At 41.2% G+C, this 17,951-nt stretch overlaps 1 protein-coding gene across 1 annotated transcript in view; it reads left to right on the top strand.

Annotated features, from left to right (window-relative positions):
* The first annotated feature begins 2,564 nt into the window (after positions 1 to 2,564).
* Stx6 (syntaxin 6) overlaps positions 2,565 to 17,951 on the top strand; it is a 47,302-nt gene continuing 31,915 nt past the window's right edge. The window contains exon 1 of the mRNA XM_005374991.2: positions 2,565 to 2,834. Within this exon, the coding sequence (XP_005375048.1) occupies positions 2,800 to 2,834 (35 nt within the window). The 5' untranslated portion in view covers positions 2,565 to 2,799. The remainder of the gene's footprint in view (positions 2,835 to 17,951) is intronic.

Here is a 17,951-nt window from a genome sequence, read left to right as displayed (position 1 = left end):
CTTTCTTGGTGACTGGAATCAGCTACCCACTTGCAACCCTGGGCCCTGCAAGACTTCCTCTTCCTCTCTCACTACTCCACACGCCGAACCAACCAGTCACCTGGTCTATGGGTTTTGTCTCTACTGTAGTTCTCAAATGCATCCCTCCTCACCCTTGGTTGCCATGACTCTGGCTCAGGGTTCCCTCATCCCTCCTCTGGCTCATGACCATCTAGCCACTGTAGCATCTCTCTCAAAGGCTAATCTGACCAGTCAATTCCCTCGATTCCCATGATCTACAGGAGAGGGTCCACAGTGCTAAACATCACCAACAAGGCTCCCAACAATCCTACACTGCCCACCTCCAGCCTTAACTCCTGCTGCTGCAACCACACCTTCTGCCATGGCTCCTCAGGTGCCACACTGTCCTGCATCACAAGCAACTATTCTTCTCCTAGGCACTGTTTAGAATACCTCCCTCTCTGTCCCCAGCGCTGACATACACACAAGCAAACTGGTGTCTTATCTTTGGTACCAGGGGTTTACATTTTGTATTTTTGTGAGACAGGGTGTTGTTATGTACTTCAGACAGACCTTGAACTATGTAGCCCAGGCTGGCCTTGAACTCACAGTAATCCCCTGCCTCAGCCTCCTGAGTGCTAAGATCACAAGTGTGTGCCACCACACCTGGCTTGGGTCTGTGCATTTCTAAGGCAAACTGTGCCCTCCTCTCATTGTGTATACCTACCTGTCTCTCTCATTGGTCTGAGAGTTCCTTGGAGCCGAGGACCAACTCTTACTTATCTCTGTGTCCTTAGTGCCTAGAACAGACTGGGCACAACATAGGCCAGGCACTGTCCTAAGCTCCTTTTACACACCTATTCAATCCTTGTGACATTCTATGAGGAAGGTGTCACGGTGTCCATTTCACAGTTGAGGACCCTGAGATCCCAAGCAGCTTGTCCAAGATATACCAATCAAGAAGTAGCGGAAATGGGATTTAAACCCAGGCAATCAGGCTCCATGTGTGGCTCCGAATCACTATGCTCAACTGCAGCTCAATATCCATGTGTTTATTGAATGACTAATGATCCCATTTTATCTCCCTGTCTCAATACATCCACAACCAAATTAAGCAATTTTTTCCCCGATAGCTTCCTGTCCCCACATCTGTCTGCAATGCTCAGACAGGGTCTCAGAGAAGCCTAGAGCGTTTGACTTCCACCTCTCTTTTCTCTCCACTCTTCAACCTTATTCATTCCATCATGTCTTTGTTTTGTTTTGCCTTAGATACATCAGATTAGCACCTTTCCTTCTGTTCTCAATTGCTGTCATCCTACTCTGGCTTTTCCCTTACACCGGGGTGACCACAGCAGCTTCCTGACTTCATGACCTCCCTCCTTTGAGACCTTAGGTTTACATGCGTTTTTATTTAACCTCATAACCTGCAAGCTAGGTACTATTATTTACATTTTATTTTTATTTTTATTTTTTTTTTGGTTTTTGTCCGGTACCGGGAACCGAACTCACGACCTTGCGCTTGCCAGGCAGGCACTTTGCCGCTGAGCTAAATCCCCAGCCCCTATTATTTACATTTTAAAGATGAGAAACTGAATGATAGAGTGCAGGTTCAAAAGGGTTATCTGACTCTGAGGACTCTGCCTGATCCAGAGACTGGTGACCTTGGGCAAGTCAATTAGCCTCCCAGGGTCTCAGATTCCTCATTCATAAAATGTAGAGAACAAATAACAGCAGTTACCTCATTGTGAGAGCAACAGGGACAACACTTAGAACCCTGCTACACAGTAAGTGCTCAGTGATAATTAGCAATTAAAACTCACGATCCCCACCCAGGAAAGCCATAGCATGTCTAACACATAACTGTCTAATCACTCTGGGAAAATTCTTAAATCATGGCTGAAGGAAGTTACCGTATTTGGCCTCTTTTTTAACCCTCAAAAGTGCTCTCTCCTGGGAAACACCATAGGCAGTTTTTAAAAATTACCTGAGCAGACTTTTGCAAAATGTACTGCAAAAGAAAATACACCCCGTCTGGCAGGAAGAGCACGGAATATGTGCCTCTGGCCTGTCCAGGTGTGCAACCACAGGAGATCTTGAAACCTCTCTGAATTTATTTTATAACCGTCAAAGTGGGACAATACTGTCCCCATAGGAGTATTGAGATGATGCATACACAGCGTTTAGTACATTTCACAACCTAGGTAAAGGAGTTACGTGGGCTTATCACGATCAGATAATGTGTGTGAGGATAGTTTATTGTTAAGTGGAGGATGAGACGGATTTATATATCATATATCGTCAAAATCAAGTATTAGAAGTAAAGGAAAGGTAAAAGGATCATACAAATCAGGTAGGGCTGCACCTTTCCAACACCTGCCGGCCCTCCTCCCTAAAGCCTGAGCTGCAAGTCAGAGCCCCGCCCCCAGTCCCGAGTGACGCATGCTCAGGCCCCGCCCTCGGGGCGGAGCCGATGATGGCACGTCAGCACGAGTGCGGAAGTGGAGCAAATAGCCTCGCTTGTGATTGGCTGCGGCTGAGGGCCCAAGGGGCGGGGTCAGGGCGACAGACGCGCTGAGGGGAGGCTGCCGCGGGGGCCGACTCCGGAGTCCTGGATTCGGCCGGTGGTGCTGACCTAGCGCTGGACCAGCGGCCGTCCGGGCACCCTGGCCTGGGCGCCTGCCCGCTGCTCTGAGTCCTCCTGGCCGAGACGCAGGAGGCTAGTGAGCGAGCGGAGGAAGGCCAGGAGGGCGCTAGCGCCCTGTGCGCGGAGCAGCGGAGGCGGCCAGGGGCCCGGACGCCATGTCCATGGAGGACCCCTTCTTTGTGGTGAAGGGGTGAGTGTGGGTCGAGGGCTCCACTGGAGGAGGGAGTGTTGGTGCTGGCTGCCCGCACCTCCCGGGTCTCCTCCCTGTAGGGGGAGGGGAGGCAAGTTGAGGTCGGGAGGGGACGGGAGAGGGCTTAGTCCTAAGGGCCGTGACCAAGTGCCGAGACATCCTCTCCCTGTCCCACCTGAACTGGGAAGCCGGAGCCTCTCACCGAGCCCCGGGCCGGGGTCCCCTTTTGGCCTGAGAGATGCCTCCCAACTTACTTGGAGGTCGAGGGGCTTAGCAGCTCTGCAGGTGGGGAAGGAGGACTGGGGCTGTCCTCGAGCGCAGGACCTTGCCTGGAAGGAGGCAAAACAGCATCTGGGCAGGAAAAGGGAAATGACCCTCTTGAGCTTTGTAGTTGGCGTGGACAGGGGTGAGCTCCATTGTGCATTGAGTTGGGAGCGCTCGCCCGCAGACTGGCGAGACCACAACATGCCCAGAGGCGTCTGAGCACGTTTGCAGGGACGCGGGCGGGGGCGGGTGTTGATCTGGGAGGCTGGGGAGCCCGGCGCCGGAAGACAGCTCGAGTGAGCGCAGGCGGGGGGGAGAGTAACTGACTAATGGGAGGAAAGCAGTCCTTCTTGCTCGGTGCTGATGTTGGAAGGAAAACAAAATGAAACCAGCCAAACTAAACTTTGCTCGGCTTTCTGTGAGCAACTGGGATTTTCCCACAGTGCTAAAGGAAATGACTTCGTTTTTAACTCCTTGCTTTCGTCCAGGTTTTCTAACAGGTTTCCCCCATTGCTGCCTTACTCTGCCTGTCGGAATTGGGAGCTGTCCTCACTCGATCTTTGATTGCCAGATTGGAGATACTTCGAAACCTGAGATGCACTTTGTTGTATTAGCTTTGTAGCCATGAAACCAGTTACAAGAAAGCTTAATTCTGATCTTGTAACATATTTCTGATTACTTGCCTGCTTTATGTTTTTAATGGCAAACAAACGTTAAAAATCTGAGAATTGCCAAATTTCTAGAAGATGAGTTAAGTGTTCTCTTAACTGTCAACTAGTTGCTACTAGCTTCCGGTTGTGTAGTGGTAAAAGCTGACAAGTTGTATGGGTATTTGTTTTTGTATTTAAGGGTTCCCAGAAAATTTAAATACATGATATGGTAAAATATATACAACTTAACATTTCCCTTAAGATTTTTTTCTTGAACTTACTGTAATTTAGATGAAAAAATGGCAACTTGGAGAAAAGTGTGTTATTTATTAGAAGAATTGATCTAGGGGTTAATTTTTAAAATTTAAAGTTGTATATTTTTTCCTCTTGAAAGGAAAATTCTTTTTAAAAGAATTTTTTGAGGCGATTTCACTCAGGCTGGCCTTGAACTCACTGTGTAGTTCACACTGAACTTGAACTCACTATATAGCCCAGTCTGAACTGCAACTTGGGACAGTCTTCCTGCCTCAGCCTCAGTCAAATGCTGGGATCACAGGTGTGCGCCGTCAAGCTCAACTTGAAGTTCTTAATGTTTAGGTTACAGAGGTTATCTCTGCCAGCGGAAATTTTGTGTTTTCTGCTGTCAAAAGGTCAGCCACATTGGTGTTTATATGGTGGCACATATGGAGAACCATAGACTTCTGTTAAGAAGATACTGAAAACATTGACAAATTAAAGATGCCTAAATAATGGCTCTTATAGTAGAACTTCTGGTCTAGTCTGAGAAAGAAATCACTCCAAAATTAAATAGAAATGATGACATTAAATGATTAAGTGCTGAAGGGAATACCGCAGATGGTACCCATCCCAGGAGCTCAGAGAAAGGCAGAAATTGGTGCAATGGGAAAAGCTTTTGAAAGTGGTGGTAGTAGTGCCTTTTAAATTTGGTTTTGAAGGTAGTTAGAATTTAGATAATTCAGGGTTGTTTGTGGTATCTGGGTGCTGTGAAAGTCTCGTAATTGGTCTTCCTGATTCCAGTCTTTTTCTTCCATCCTTGGATCTGTTTGGTCAGCGCTGCGAGTAGATGGTGCAGTACAAGTCACATGTCATTTTATATTTTTTTGTAATTGCATTAGAAAGAAATAGATGAAGTTAATTTTAATGTCTTTAATACATTCACATCACTTCAGCATGTTGTTAATACAAAGATTATTATTGAAATGTTTTACTTTTTTGTAATAGTTTTATTGTAGTGCTTTACACATATCCCATTTCAATTTTTTTTTTTTTTTTTTGAGACTGGGTCTCACCATGTAGTTCAGGCTGGCCTTGAACTCACTATATAGTCTAGGCTGGCCTCAAACTCATGGCAATCCTCCTGACTTGGCTGAGATGTGTGTGCCACCATGCCCAGCCTCATTTCAGTTCGGATGTTAAATTTTCATCAGAAATACTTCATCTGTATTTAGAGTTCTCTAAATTTAACCGTTGAAAAGGTGAATTCACATGCTGTAATTTTTCCAAACTTACATAATAGTTTTCTGGAAACTGGAATTGCATATCAGATTTTAAAATTTAATTAAAACTAAATTTTGTTCCTTTGTCACAGTAGCCACGCTTTAAGTCAGTAGTCATGCGTCGTTTCCATGTTGGACAGGGCATTTTCGCCTTCCTAAGCCCAAGCACCAAATCCTACTTAATATCATTTAGTGACTGCCTGTTGCCTCTCGAATACAGTGCAGAGACTTCGTGACCACCCTCATGCAGCCGGTCAGTTTGGCCACCCTCAGCCGCAGTGCTCCAGCAGAGCTGGACTCAGTTCAGTGACTGTGCTCTAATCCCACATGCACCCGCTCTGCTTGACTCACCCAGTCTTCAGTGCAGGTACCTCCACTGCCTCCAGGGAGGGCTTCTCTTGGCACAGTAACCCATTATTGCGCCTTTTCTCTGGCTGTCTTTCATTATTCAACTGTGAGTTGTGAGAGTTGGGACTGTTTGTTTTTCCTGTATTTCCAGCTTGTCACCTTGAATATGCAGCGTAAATGCTGAATGCATACTCTGGTGGTTGGCCGCGGCAGTGGTGGTGGTGGTGAAGGAATGGTGCTTCCTGTGTGAGACCACTACCAGAAAAGGTCACGAGGGGGCATTTTGTAGAAACCATGGAGGGGAGCAGCCCACTGGGTAGGTGATTTTTTTTTAGGGGAAGTAAATCTCATAGCCAACATTGAAAAGATACATCTCCTGGGCCAGGCATTGTGTGCTAAGGACATTGTGTGCAAAGCAAAGTGTGTTATGTGGGTTTAAACATTATTAGGACAGCCAGAGGATGTGACTATTAACCCCAAAAGAAACCAAAAAGTAGAGTTAATTTACTTGCCCAGGGCCGCACAGCTAGTAGGTGAATCCAGGATTCACATTCGAACAGCCTAATTTCATGCATACTGTTAATATTCGTAGTACAGGTAGAATAGAATTAAGTTCTGTTGGCTGAAAGAGAATCAGTGTGAGGAAAAATTTAAAGGACAGCAGATAGAAAGTTATTGCAATTGAAAGGTGCAGTGTTTAAGGCTTTTTGTGAGGTTTTGACATTATTAATGCCATGTTTGGAACTGAGTTCCAGAACAGGAGTTACTAATTCCTATGAGGTAGGCACTGTTATTATTACTATTTCGTAATGAAGAAAGTTACACTTGGTTTTAAAAAAAAAGCCTCTACACACTTATGAGCATTTAAGTTGAGAGGCCAGGAATTTTATATATATATATATATATTTTTTTTCTATTATTATTAGTAAGTTCAGAATTGGGCACTGTACCTTATATGTTATTTTTATAAAAGATTTTTAAATAATCTTTGTATTTTCTTAAATCCTTAAAACTTCTTTTGGAGGGCTTTTAATTACTATATTTTTTTGTTTTTTGAGACAGGGTCTTGCTGTATAGTTCAGGCTGGCCTTAAACTCACTGTGTAGCCCAGGCTGGCCTTGAATTCATGGTGATCCTCCTGCCTCAGCCTCCCAAGTGCTAGGATTACAGGCATGTGCCAACTACACTATATTTTGACATATAATATAATTTATATGTTACTATGGACATTACAGTGCATCTGCTTTTTCACTATTACAATTAATTAATACAGTGATAAGCTACTTGTCATAGATCTTTATTGCCACTTGTGATTTTCATAGCCTATATTTCTATTGCATAATTACTTAGAGGACATGCAGAGCAAAGCTTTTGATGCATATTACCAAATTGCCCTATAGAATATATCCTCCCATTCCTCTCAGAACGTTTAAGGGGCTTATTTCCATAATCCCTTGCTAGTAAAGGGATTCTCATTTTAAGAAACTTGTACCAACTTGTTGGATGAAAAGTACCATATTTGAATCCTCTTCACCTTTGTGTTTAGTAGGAATTTTTTCAGTGTTTGATGGATGAACTATTTTGAATTTTTGGTCCTGTAGTCTTTTTCCTTCTCTAATTAACAAGCTTTTAGAATTTACAACTTCTAATAAAACAAACCACTGGAAAACCAATTTTTTATGTTTAGATCTGAGAGAACAATCATGAGTTGCTTAATGATGGGATACATTGTGAGAAGTGCCTTATTGTTGTGTGACATCAAGATGGAAACCAAGATGGCTGTGATATCATGAGGCCATAATCTCATGTACCGTCTTGCACATGCCATCCGCTGTTGACCAAAATAGCGTATGTTGTGTATAACTTGGTACTGGTACCTAGAGAGCTTTTTATTTTGTTAAAAGGCATGGATGGGTAACTGCTTGATATTTTGCTGCTTTGGAAGTTTGGTGTACCTGACAAAGGTAGTTTTATTTCAGGTTCTTAGCTCTAAGTCAGTGTTGAAATAATGAAGTCAATAAGCAGATGAGCAAGGTGACATATGGTATGGTGTATTCTCTTAACGCCCGTCTGTATATCTCAGGTTGTCTAGATTATAAGCTTCCCAAGGACAAACATTTTACTCACTGATGAGAAAACTGGCTTTTGGTAAGGTCATGATAAAGAAATTAACCGTTGTTTACAAGAACAATTTTGGCCCAGTAAAATCAAATGTAAATCTCATTTAGTGCATTTAAAAAATTAGAACTGGGTGTTTCATTTTGAAAAAAACCTCAAAGCATTAGTAAAGTTTGTGACAAATATTTGGCTCCTGAAGTTGTAGTCTAGTTTGGAGAACAATATGCAGATATGTGAAAAAGTATTTGTGGAAGATATTTGTGTGTAAGGTTTTGTGATACAGTTGAAAAAAAGAAATGTCTGCAGTAGAAATGTTGGTCAGTGATACTTTAATACATCAATTTAAGGCAAGCAGGGCCTTAAAGAAGGGTCTGCTTTTGTTTGCAGAGGTATAAGGGCTCCCCCAGGCTGAGGAGGCAGCAGCGCATGAGGCTAGACCCAGGACTGAGAAAGGGGAGGCTGAGAAAACCTGGCAACTAAAATATAATTTGTTTCATGAGAATCAGGTGGAATATTTAAAGTCAGCAAGGCTGAAGTGGGAGGAGGTATGGGAAGGGTTGGAATAACTGCCTGGGGAGTTTAAATTTAATCTGCTTCCTATTGTAAATTCTTAATCAGAAGGCAGTTTTTGAACTAGCAATTACTATTCAGTCATTTATAGTCACCTTTTAGGGGCTTAAACCCCAATCTTCTGATTCTGCAAAGAAAATAGATTTGTCTGGAGGCTTTGCAAAGATAGGATTAAATAGGTCTTGGTAGTGGAAAGTATCTCATACTCAGAGTCAGAAGAATTTGAGGCAAGCAGCCAAGATGTCTGAGCTTCGGGTCTTTTATTTGTTCAGTGAGTACAAACTAGATTATCTTTAAAGTTCCTTCCAGATCTAAAGCTCCAGTGATTGAGCTTAAGTGGAGGTTGTGCAAGGTGAGAAGTGGGAGGAGGAGTCAAAGATGACTCTTGTCTAGACAAGTTTTGAAACTTAGGAAATGGTGACACTGTTGACTAAAATGAAGAAGTTAGAGAAGGAAGCAGATTTTTCTTTTTTGTTTATTTTGTTCACTTGTTAGAATACAGGACTTTTTTCATAAGGAAGTTGTGATTATCTTGGCCTTAGGCAAATAGAATGTTCCTATAGGCAAGTAAAAATATAGAAATTAATCCTGGGTGAATAGACAGGATTGGAATACAGTTGGGAGTCAGCAGCTTGAAAGAGGTGTTTTGAACCTATAAATGTTGATGAACACCTAGAAGCTGTAAAAGAACACTGAGAAATATTGGGCTCACTGGAAGGAAAGGAAAGAGAGAATTGTTAGAGAATTAGTGTAACACAGTGTTACATAAACAAAGTAGTGAGTTTCAAGAAAATAGATTTAATGCCTGCAGCTGTCAAGTACACTGAAAGTGAGGACACTTGAAATTCACTCATGACTGACCTGTGTGTTACTGGTGGCATTAGTACTGTCTTCAGGGAGCTGCTGAAGCAGGCATAGTCTGGGGTCAAAATTGTGTGTAATTCCGGGTAGCTAAGTAGAGACAATTAAAAAAAAAAAACTACAACAGTAATTATGAAAGGTATAACAGTGTAGTTGAGTTTTGAAATAGCAGTAGTCAAGAGAAGGATGCCTGTGTTTTTACCCTTAAATACAAAAGATGTGAGTGCTTAAAGTCAAGCAATAAAAAGAGCTCTTCTCTTACCTAAGAAGACTAGCTTCTTGTTGTATATTGATGAAATGGACTTATAGGATGGATGCTGTGCAGATACAGATGTTGTGACAGATGGGATTTTTTTAGATATATGTGTATATATATATATATATATTTTAAATTTGTTTTTCTTAAATTATGAAGCTGATATTTGTCTATTAAACTGGAGTCCATATTTCCTTCTATTGAACCTGGGCCACTCTTTATAACTGCCTTGATCAACAGAATGAGATAGATGTGACACCACTTGATTTCTGAAGTTTAAGTTCTAAAAGACAGCTAGTATACTTCCTCCTGCATCTTTCTGTCTTAGGACAAGTCTAGGTTACCCCGAGCCAACATGTAAGAAGTTCATCTGCACTTGTAGCCATTCTGCTAGAGCGATCAGGCAGAGACCACTTAAGAGTGGAGAGATTCTGAGGAGCCTCCACTCTGCAGCCCCCTGCTCCATTTAGTCTTTTAACAAAGGCCCTAGACATTGTTGAACAGGGACAGGTCATCAATGCTGTTGTGTCTGATTCCTGACCCACAGAATCCGTGAACATAATAAATAGTTGTTTTACATCGGGTTTGGAAGTAATTGTTATATAACCACAGTGAATGGAACAGATGCCAGCTCAGAGTCTGTCAGCATGGGCAAATAGAAAGAAGAAATCAAAAGGATGATAGACGTTTCAACTACAGTTATCATGCAGTTTGTTGGCAAAACTGAGTGACAGATGCTGGGAAACAAAGCTCCCAGTATTACTTTTCTGTTGCTATACCAATACCTGAGACTTTATACAGTACAAAGACAAGAGGTAGCACACAGTTCTGGAAGGTGGAAGTCCACTGTTAGGCAGGCCATTTTTTGGCCTCTGGTGAGAGCCTGCTTGGTTATATCACAACATAGTAGATGGCATCATGGGAGGAAAATTTGTAAGAGGGAAATCACAGGGCAAAACAGGAAGTCAGTGAGTGGGAAAGGGTCAGGCTCAGTCTTTTATAACTCATTCTCATAGGAGTGGCTGGAGTCCCACAAGAATCTTAATCTTTTGTGAGGACAGCGCTCCTACTGACCTAACTACCTCCTGCTCAGCCCCACCTCTCGAAGATTCTACTGCCTCAGCCCTGCCACACCAAGGACCAAACTTCAACATGTAAACTCTTCGGGGAGGACACTGAAACCATATCCAAACCATAGCCTCCCTAATGACTTGGCAAACTTGGTAAGGTACAAGTAAAATATACAGTTTTTGTGGACCTCCAGGAATATTGCTTGCTAGGTCTAGAGGTTGGTTGGGGTGGGGTGGTGAGCCATTCTCCATGTGCATGGACTAGATTGTAAAGTTGTATGGAGCAAGCTCAGGTATCAGTGACAGGGGTGAATGTTGGATTAGTTTCAAAAACAAATGAGGTTAGTCCTCCTGGCATCAATTTTTTTATTTATAATGAATGAAAGAACCTGGGGTTTGAAAGTTTGGGTGGCTTTTTTTTTTCCCTGAAAGATACATTCTTCAAAGATGTGTACTGTTTTCTGTTTTGACAGTCGCTTGCTGGGAAAGAAGCTCTGTTACAGGTGCTTTCATGGGCATTGTGGTGGACTGTGGCAGAGGGCCTGCAGCCCAGTGTGTTCAATGCATGTGAAAATGAGAGTCCTATGATTTCAACGAGCTGTGTAGTGGACAATCCTGGAGAAAACTCATCCCGAGTATTAGCAGTACCACATGTGGCTCCTGTTGCCCAGGAAATGCTGCAGAAGACTGACTTTGGAAGCATATGCAACAGAAAATCTGCTTGACTTTTGATGATAGTAATCTCTCTCTTTCAAGGACTTGAGAAAGTCTTTGAGTCAGAGCTAAAACTGTAATTCCTAGGAAGGCAGTTAGCAAGTTTTCGTTGGAATGATGCTGTACGTGATTCCCAAAGGAGTTGGTGAACAGATTATTATTTACCAAAAAGTGTGGTAGGCTGAGCTCCAAGAATTCTAAGTATGTCTGTGCTCTCATAAATAGATCTGAGTATCAGACTTTAATCATTCTCTCTACATAGTTGGGAGGAAATCTTGAAACTGGCTCTACAAGGTAAAGAGGTAGTATCTTGTGACTGCAGCCATGCTGGACACCACTGACAAAAGTGGGTTACTCATTGCCTAAAGAGTCAGCAGCTGTAGTTGCTCGCTCAGAGTGAACTGCTCATATGGGCTGGTTGTGCAGAGCAGATTGCAGTACTGGATCTATGTTTGTGGCAGGTGGCTAGCTAATGGACCCTGGATGCCTCCCTTACCTTTCCTGAGACAGTTGACTCTGCACGCACATCTGTAATCCCAGCATTTTGGGAGGCTGAGAAAGGAGGACCACATGTTCAAGCTCAGCCTGGGCGACTTAGTGAGACCTTGTTGGTTCAATCACCAGTACTGCAAAAGAAAAAAAAAGGAAAAAGGCCTTTCTCTTGTTCAACCTTCACAGGTCTCATACACATCATATGACTATCTCCTGTTCCATTATATGAATTGACTTAAATGCCAAGTGATCCTCAATATTCAGTTCCAGGTATACAGATGGTTCTGAGTAGAAGGTTGTCTCTCTGGTTGATCCTGCACATTAGTAAGAATGTCTTATGGCTCTTGACACTATGCAGAAAGCCCATCTTCTTTAGGAAATTCCGATTACCGTTAATATTTGGCTTAAAAATAGGGCTTGTTTGTGACTGTTATTTTCTGCTACCGTTCATGCCTTCTTTTTCAGGCTAATGCTCAGCTGAAGTGATACTAGAAGAAAGTTGCTTTGGGAGATGTTTTATGCTTTTGGCTGCTATATTAAGATAGGATGTCTTGGATGCCTACTTTTCTTTTAAGATTTGTCTTATTGCTGGCAGTGCCCACCGTTTGTTTGGTCCCTTAAACCATCTGCCTTAGAAATGTGAAGTAATGACTATTTTGCCTTTCTTACATATGTGCTATGAAATGAAAACTAATAGTGAATCCTCTTTTTAAAACAAGAGCTTTAGAGTGGAACAAGCCAAGTTACTGGTCATGCCTGTGGGGTGTTGAATGTTATCCTGGGATTGCTTTAGAGCATTTTTCTAATTCTTGCCATTTCTTTCATTGCTTCCTTAGGACATGCTTTAGTTCTCGCATGCCTAAGAACTTCTGGATTTCACATGCTGTGCCCTGAGAATCCACCCATGCACACTCCCTCATCTCAATCTGAATATCAGTATTTTAAGATGTTGAAGTTCTGAAAATATGATCTGGGATAACAAGGGATTCCCAAGATCCTTTCACAGAGTGATATATCACTCCAAACTCCTAAATAATAATAATTAAATAGTATTTGCCTTTTCCACTGTATTGACATTTGCCCTGATGGTAGGTAAAATTCCCAGTATCAGGCCTGGCGTGGTGGTACACACCTGTAATCCCAGCACTTGGGAGGCTGAGGCAGGAGGATCATTGTGAGTTCGAGACCAGCCTGAGCTACAGAGTGAGCTCAAGGCCAGCCTGAACTGCATAGTGAGACCCTGTCTCAAGAAGACAAAAAAAAAACCCAAAAGCCAAAAAAAAAAACCATACAAAAATTCCCAGTATCTTAGTGTAAGTCAAGGTGGGGTACCTTGCTGTGTTCATAGTTGTTCTGTTCTTCAATATGCTGTACTCACAATGAAAATTTAAAAAGTCCTATTCTCTTCAGACCATCCTTCATTAGACAGCAAAAAATACTGATTTTATAAAATCTCTCAAGTACTCATTTTTTAAAAGCATAGTTTATCTACACTGAAATTCCCCCTTTTCAGTGCTTCTGCAAAATTTGATACATTCAGGAACTGTGTTATTACTGCCCCACAAATAATATATAGAAGGTGCTCATCACCCCCAAAGGTTTCTCCAGGCCCCTTTGATGTATTCGTCATAGGAGCACCAGGCAACCACTGATCTGTTTTCTGTCCCCATGGTTTTGCCTTTTGTAGAATGTTTATATCAGTGGGATCCTGAAGGAGGGGGCTTCTTTTCACCTTCTTTCACTTTGACCATGTTGTTGCATATATTGATTTGGTCCTTTTAATTTCTGAGTAGTATTCCATTGTGCAGACATACCACAGTTTGTCCATTTATTAGTTGAACATTTAGGTAGTTTTCAAGTTTGGGCTCTTATGAATAAAGCTACTATAACACTTTGCGGGTTGTTATGTGGATATGTTTTCATGTCATCTAGGTGTCCTGTTGGGTCATATGGTAACTGTATATTTAACTTTAAGAAAAAAAACCAAAAAACTTTTTCCAAAGTGGCTATACTATTTTGCATTCCCCCCAGAATTCCAGTTACCTACCACTTTTCTAGCACTTAACGTTGTTAGGTGTTTTCTGGGTGTTGTTTTGTTTTAAGCCATCCTAAATATGTACTGGTATTTCACGGAGGATTTGATTTGTGTTTTCCTAATGACTAATGATATGGGGCCTCTTCAGATTCTTGTCACATGTATGTCTTTGATGAAGTGACCATTCAAATATTTAGCCCATTTTTAAATTGGATTTTTTTAAATGGTTTTGAGAGTTTTAAATTATTTTTAAAAACATTTTAAAATATGTTCTAAATATGTCATAAGTCAGGTATGTAATTTGCAAACCTTTTCTTCCTTATACTATTTGATAAAATGGGGATATGCATAAAACATTTTTGCTGTATTGTGAAATAAGATAGTTGTCTCTAGGAAAAACAGTTCTGTGGTTAAATTGTGAACTGAAATAGCTCTCTCTCCACTCAACAGAATCTCATTTTTACTTGACAGAATGACTGACAAAGTGGTTACTCAAATTGCATGTCTCCTCAAATTTCAGCATTATGTAAAAATTCTTGAGATATTTTCTCCAAAGTGAATGAGGTGAACCTGCCACTTCATGGGAGACAACTAATAGTGTTTTTACCAGTGGTAAAATTAGAGCCTTTAAAAAAAAAAGAAAGAAACAGAATTTCAGGAAGTTTATGTCAACTACTGTGATCTCAGGACCTAAGATTCCCATTACTTAAAGTTCTTCTGATGAGATTGGTGGAGGCAGTAACAAATATGATTTTGGATATTGTATGATTAAATGAGTTGACATTTGAAAGTCTGTGGTACTCAGTAAACCAACACATTACAAATGACCAATATATGCTATTTTACAGAAAGTTATCCATGGATAGAAAAGATCCATTCAAAGTGTAAGATAGACCAATAGAATATAAGCTAGGAGAATTCAGAAGTTCTTTAATACAGTTTCAGATTCTACATTGCAACCAACCTTTAAGACATGTCAAATTCTGGTAAACTGCCAAAAAAGCACCCGTAATTATATTAAAAGACTATTAAAATACTCCTTCCTGTTCTACCTAAGTATCTGTATGAGGCTGAGTTCTCATCATATGCTTCAACTGAAACGTGTATCAAAAGACTGAATACAGAAAGTATATGCATCCCACTATCAGATTTGTTTTATTGGTTTTTTGGTTTTGTCTTTTTGAGACAGGATCTCACTATGCAGTTGAGGCTGGCCTTGGACTTACTTTGTAGACCCTCTGGTCTCGAACTCACAGCATTCCTCCTACCTCATTCTCCCCAGTGCTGGGATTACAGGCGTGCGCCACCATGCCTAGCAGATTTGTTTTGTTTTGTTTTTGTTTTTTGTTGCTGAGAATCAAACTCAGGACCTTGAGCCTGCCAGGCAGCAGCTATCAGATAATAAAGAAATTTCTAAAAATGTGAAACAGTGACATTCTTCTCTCTAAATTTTGTTTTAAAATTTAGTTTTTATATAACATGTAAATTCACTTTTAATTAATAAATGTTTTAAATATGTTTGAATTTCTGCTATGATAAATAGCAGTATATAAAGTCTAATAATTTTGAAGAGTACAGCGGAGTCCAGGGATGAAACAAGATTACAGACTGCGGCATAGAATTTAATTTCATTGTTATCATTGTACACTGGTGCTAGAGACTATAACGTGCCATAGTCACATTTCTTGGTTCTTTGACAATTCTAGTTTTTTTTTTTTTTGGTATCAGAATTGAACTCAGGACTTTGCGCTTGCCAGGCAGGCACTTGTGCCACTGAGCTATATCCCCAGACTGTGATAATTCTAGTTTTCAAAATGGAATTTACGTTGACTTAACAGAATTGAGAAATACCTATATGGTATCGTTACAGCCAAGTGTGATGGTGTACATCTGTAATCCAAGCACTCTGAGGCAGGAGGATTGCCGTGAGTTTAAGGCCAGCCTGGACTACATAGCGAGTTCAGGGCCAGCTTAACTATAAAGTGAGACCCTGTTGTTTTTTTTTCTTTCTTTTTATTTTTGGTGCTGGGAATCAAACTTAAGACCTTGTGCTTGCCAGGCAGGCACCTGTGCCACTGAGCTATATCCCTAGCCCAAGACCCTGTTTTAAAACAAAAAAATCATTACAGATTCGTTCTTTAACTCTGCCTTCCATTATCATAGATGATATTAAACACTTACAAATAAACCAGGTATCTCACATTGTGGGATATGTCCCTCTTTTTCCACCAAATTAGTCAGATACATCAATAAAGAATAAAGACAAGGGGCTGGGGATATAGCTCAGCGGCATAAGCACCTGCCTGGCAAGCGCAACATTCTGAGTTCGATTCCCGGTACCAGAAAAAAAAAAAAAAAAAAAAAAACTATTAAAAAAAAAAATAAAGATAGCTTACATCTCACTTCTTCCTCCTTTTACCTTAAACACAGTTTCTTGTTAGCATGGAACACATAAACTGGATGTGACCATCCCTTGATACTCTTCGTGGACCACATAGCTCACTGATTTATTCTCTCCAGCCCTACTAGCTATGTTCTTTTGCTATCTCTCTCTCTCTTTTTTTTTTGTGTTTTTGAGACAAGGTCTCACTATGCAGTTCAGGCTGGCCTTGAGCTCACTTTGTAGCCCAGGCTCGTCTCAAACTTGCAGCGGTCCTCCTGCTTCAGCTTCGCGAGTGCTGAGATTACAGGCGTGCACCACCACACCTGGCTGCATTCTCTCTTTAAAGTTCAGCTTTTTGGCTGTCATCAGTCTGCCATGGACCTGTGTGGTGTGATCAGAAAATATGGTCAACATTTAAAACATTTTTAAGTGTATTATAATAAAAAATACATTGCTATTTAATCCCCTCACAATACTCCCCCTTGCTTTATACACACTTACCTCATCATTCTTGCCACTTTCTGGAACAGTTCTGAAGTCCTCTGTAATGAGGGCATTCAGTTGTGCTGTCCTGGCTGCCTAGATGTCCTGAAACAATTCAAAACTTTGTCATCCGTGGATGTCTGGACTTTGGGGAGGAGTTAAAAGTCATATAGTGCCTCGTCAGTTGAATAAGGTGGATGAAAACGTATTTTAAGTTTTTTGTTTGTTTTTTTGAGACAGGGTCTCACTATGTAGTTCAGGCTGATCTTAAACTCACCATGTAGCCCGGGCTGGCCTTGAACTCACAGAGATCCTCCGGCCTTCACCTTCTAAGTGTTGGGATTACAGGTGTGCACCACAACGCCTGGCTGTAATTGCTGTAAACATTTTGAATTGATCTAGGTCACCAAGGAAGCACCCCCCCCAAATAAAAAAAAAAAGAGAATTTACAGAACTATTTCAGAAAGTGGCAAGAATGATGGGATGAGTGTTTAAAGCGAGGGGTACTTTGAAAAGGGAGTAATGGCAATGTGTCTTTTACTATAAAACATTTTTAACTTTTTATTTAAACATTCACTGTGGTTTTTTTTAATCATACCTCATAAATATTGTAAAATGGTTTTCTTCTTTTTAGTTTGTGCTTTCTCATTTCTCGCCTGGTACTTGAAATGTCAAAGGGAATAGGATCATGTAAATTCTGTCTTAAAATTAAAGCCATAGACAACCAACACTCAGATCAGCTAGAACACATTTTTGTGTTGTTTGTTCCAAAAGAATTGGTTAAAAAATTATAGCATCAGGGGCTGGGGATTTAGCTCAGCGGCAAAAAGCACCTGCCAGGCATGCGCAAGGTCGTGAGTTCGGTTCCCGGTACCGGAGAAAAACCAAAAAAAAAAAAAAAAATTATAGCATCAAAACAGTTCTCTTAGTTTGGGAAGAGTGGGGATGTTATCTTTGTACATGAGAGACCGTATGATTCTAAAGTGCTTCTCCTTGGCTTTTCTATGCAGTGGTTGTTAGAATATAACATTTAAATGATGCTGGAGGAGGGAGTTCTTAAAGCCTTGTAACTGTATTTAATCTAAAAATATGCTAGATGAGCTGGGTGTGGTAGCATATGCCTATAATCCTAGCACTCTGAAAGGCTGAGTCAGGAGGATTGCAAGTTTGTACCCTGCCTGGGCATTTTAGCAATTTATCAAGACCCTGTCTGAATATAAAAAAAAATATATAAAAAGGAGAGTAGGTTGGAGATGTGCTTAGTGCCAAGGTCATAGTACTGCCAGAAAAGAAAGAAAGAGGCGGGGCTGAGGATTTAGCTCAGCGGCACAACACCTGACTAGCAAGCGCAAGGTC

Source organism: Chinchilla lanigera, unplaced genomic scaffold (genome assembly GCF_000276665.1).
Source record: "Chinchilla lanigera isolate Chin_1 unplaced genomic scaffold, ChiLan1.0 scaffold00005, whole genome shotgun sequence".
Classification (NCBI taxonomy): Eukaryota; Metazoa; Chordata; class Mammalia; order Rodentia; family Chinchillidae; genus Chinchilla; species Chinchilla lanigera.
Note: the sequence above shows the minus strand (reverse complement) of the source record. Positions and strands in the feature narration are given on the sequence as shown.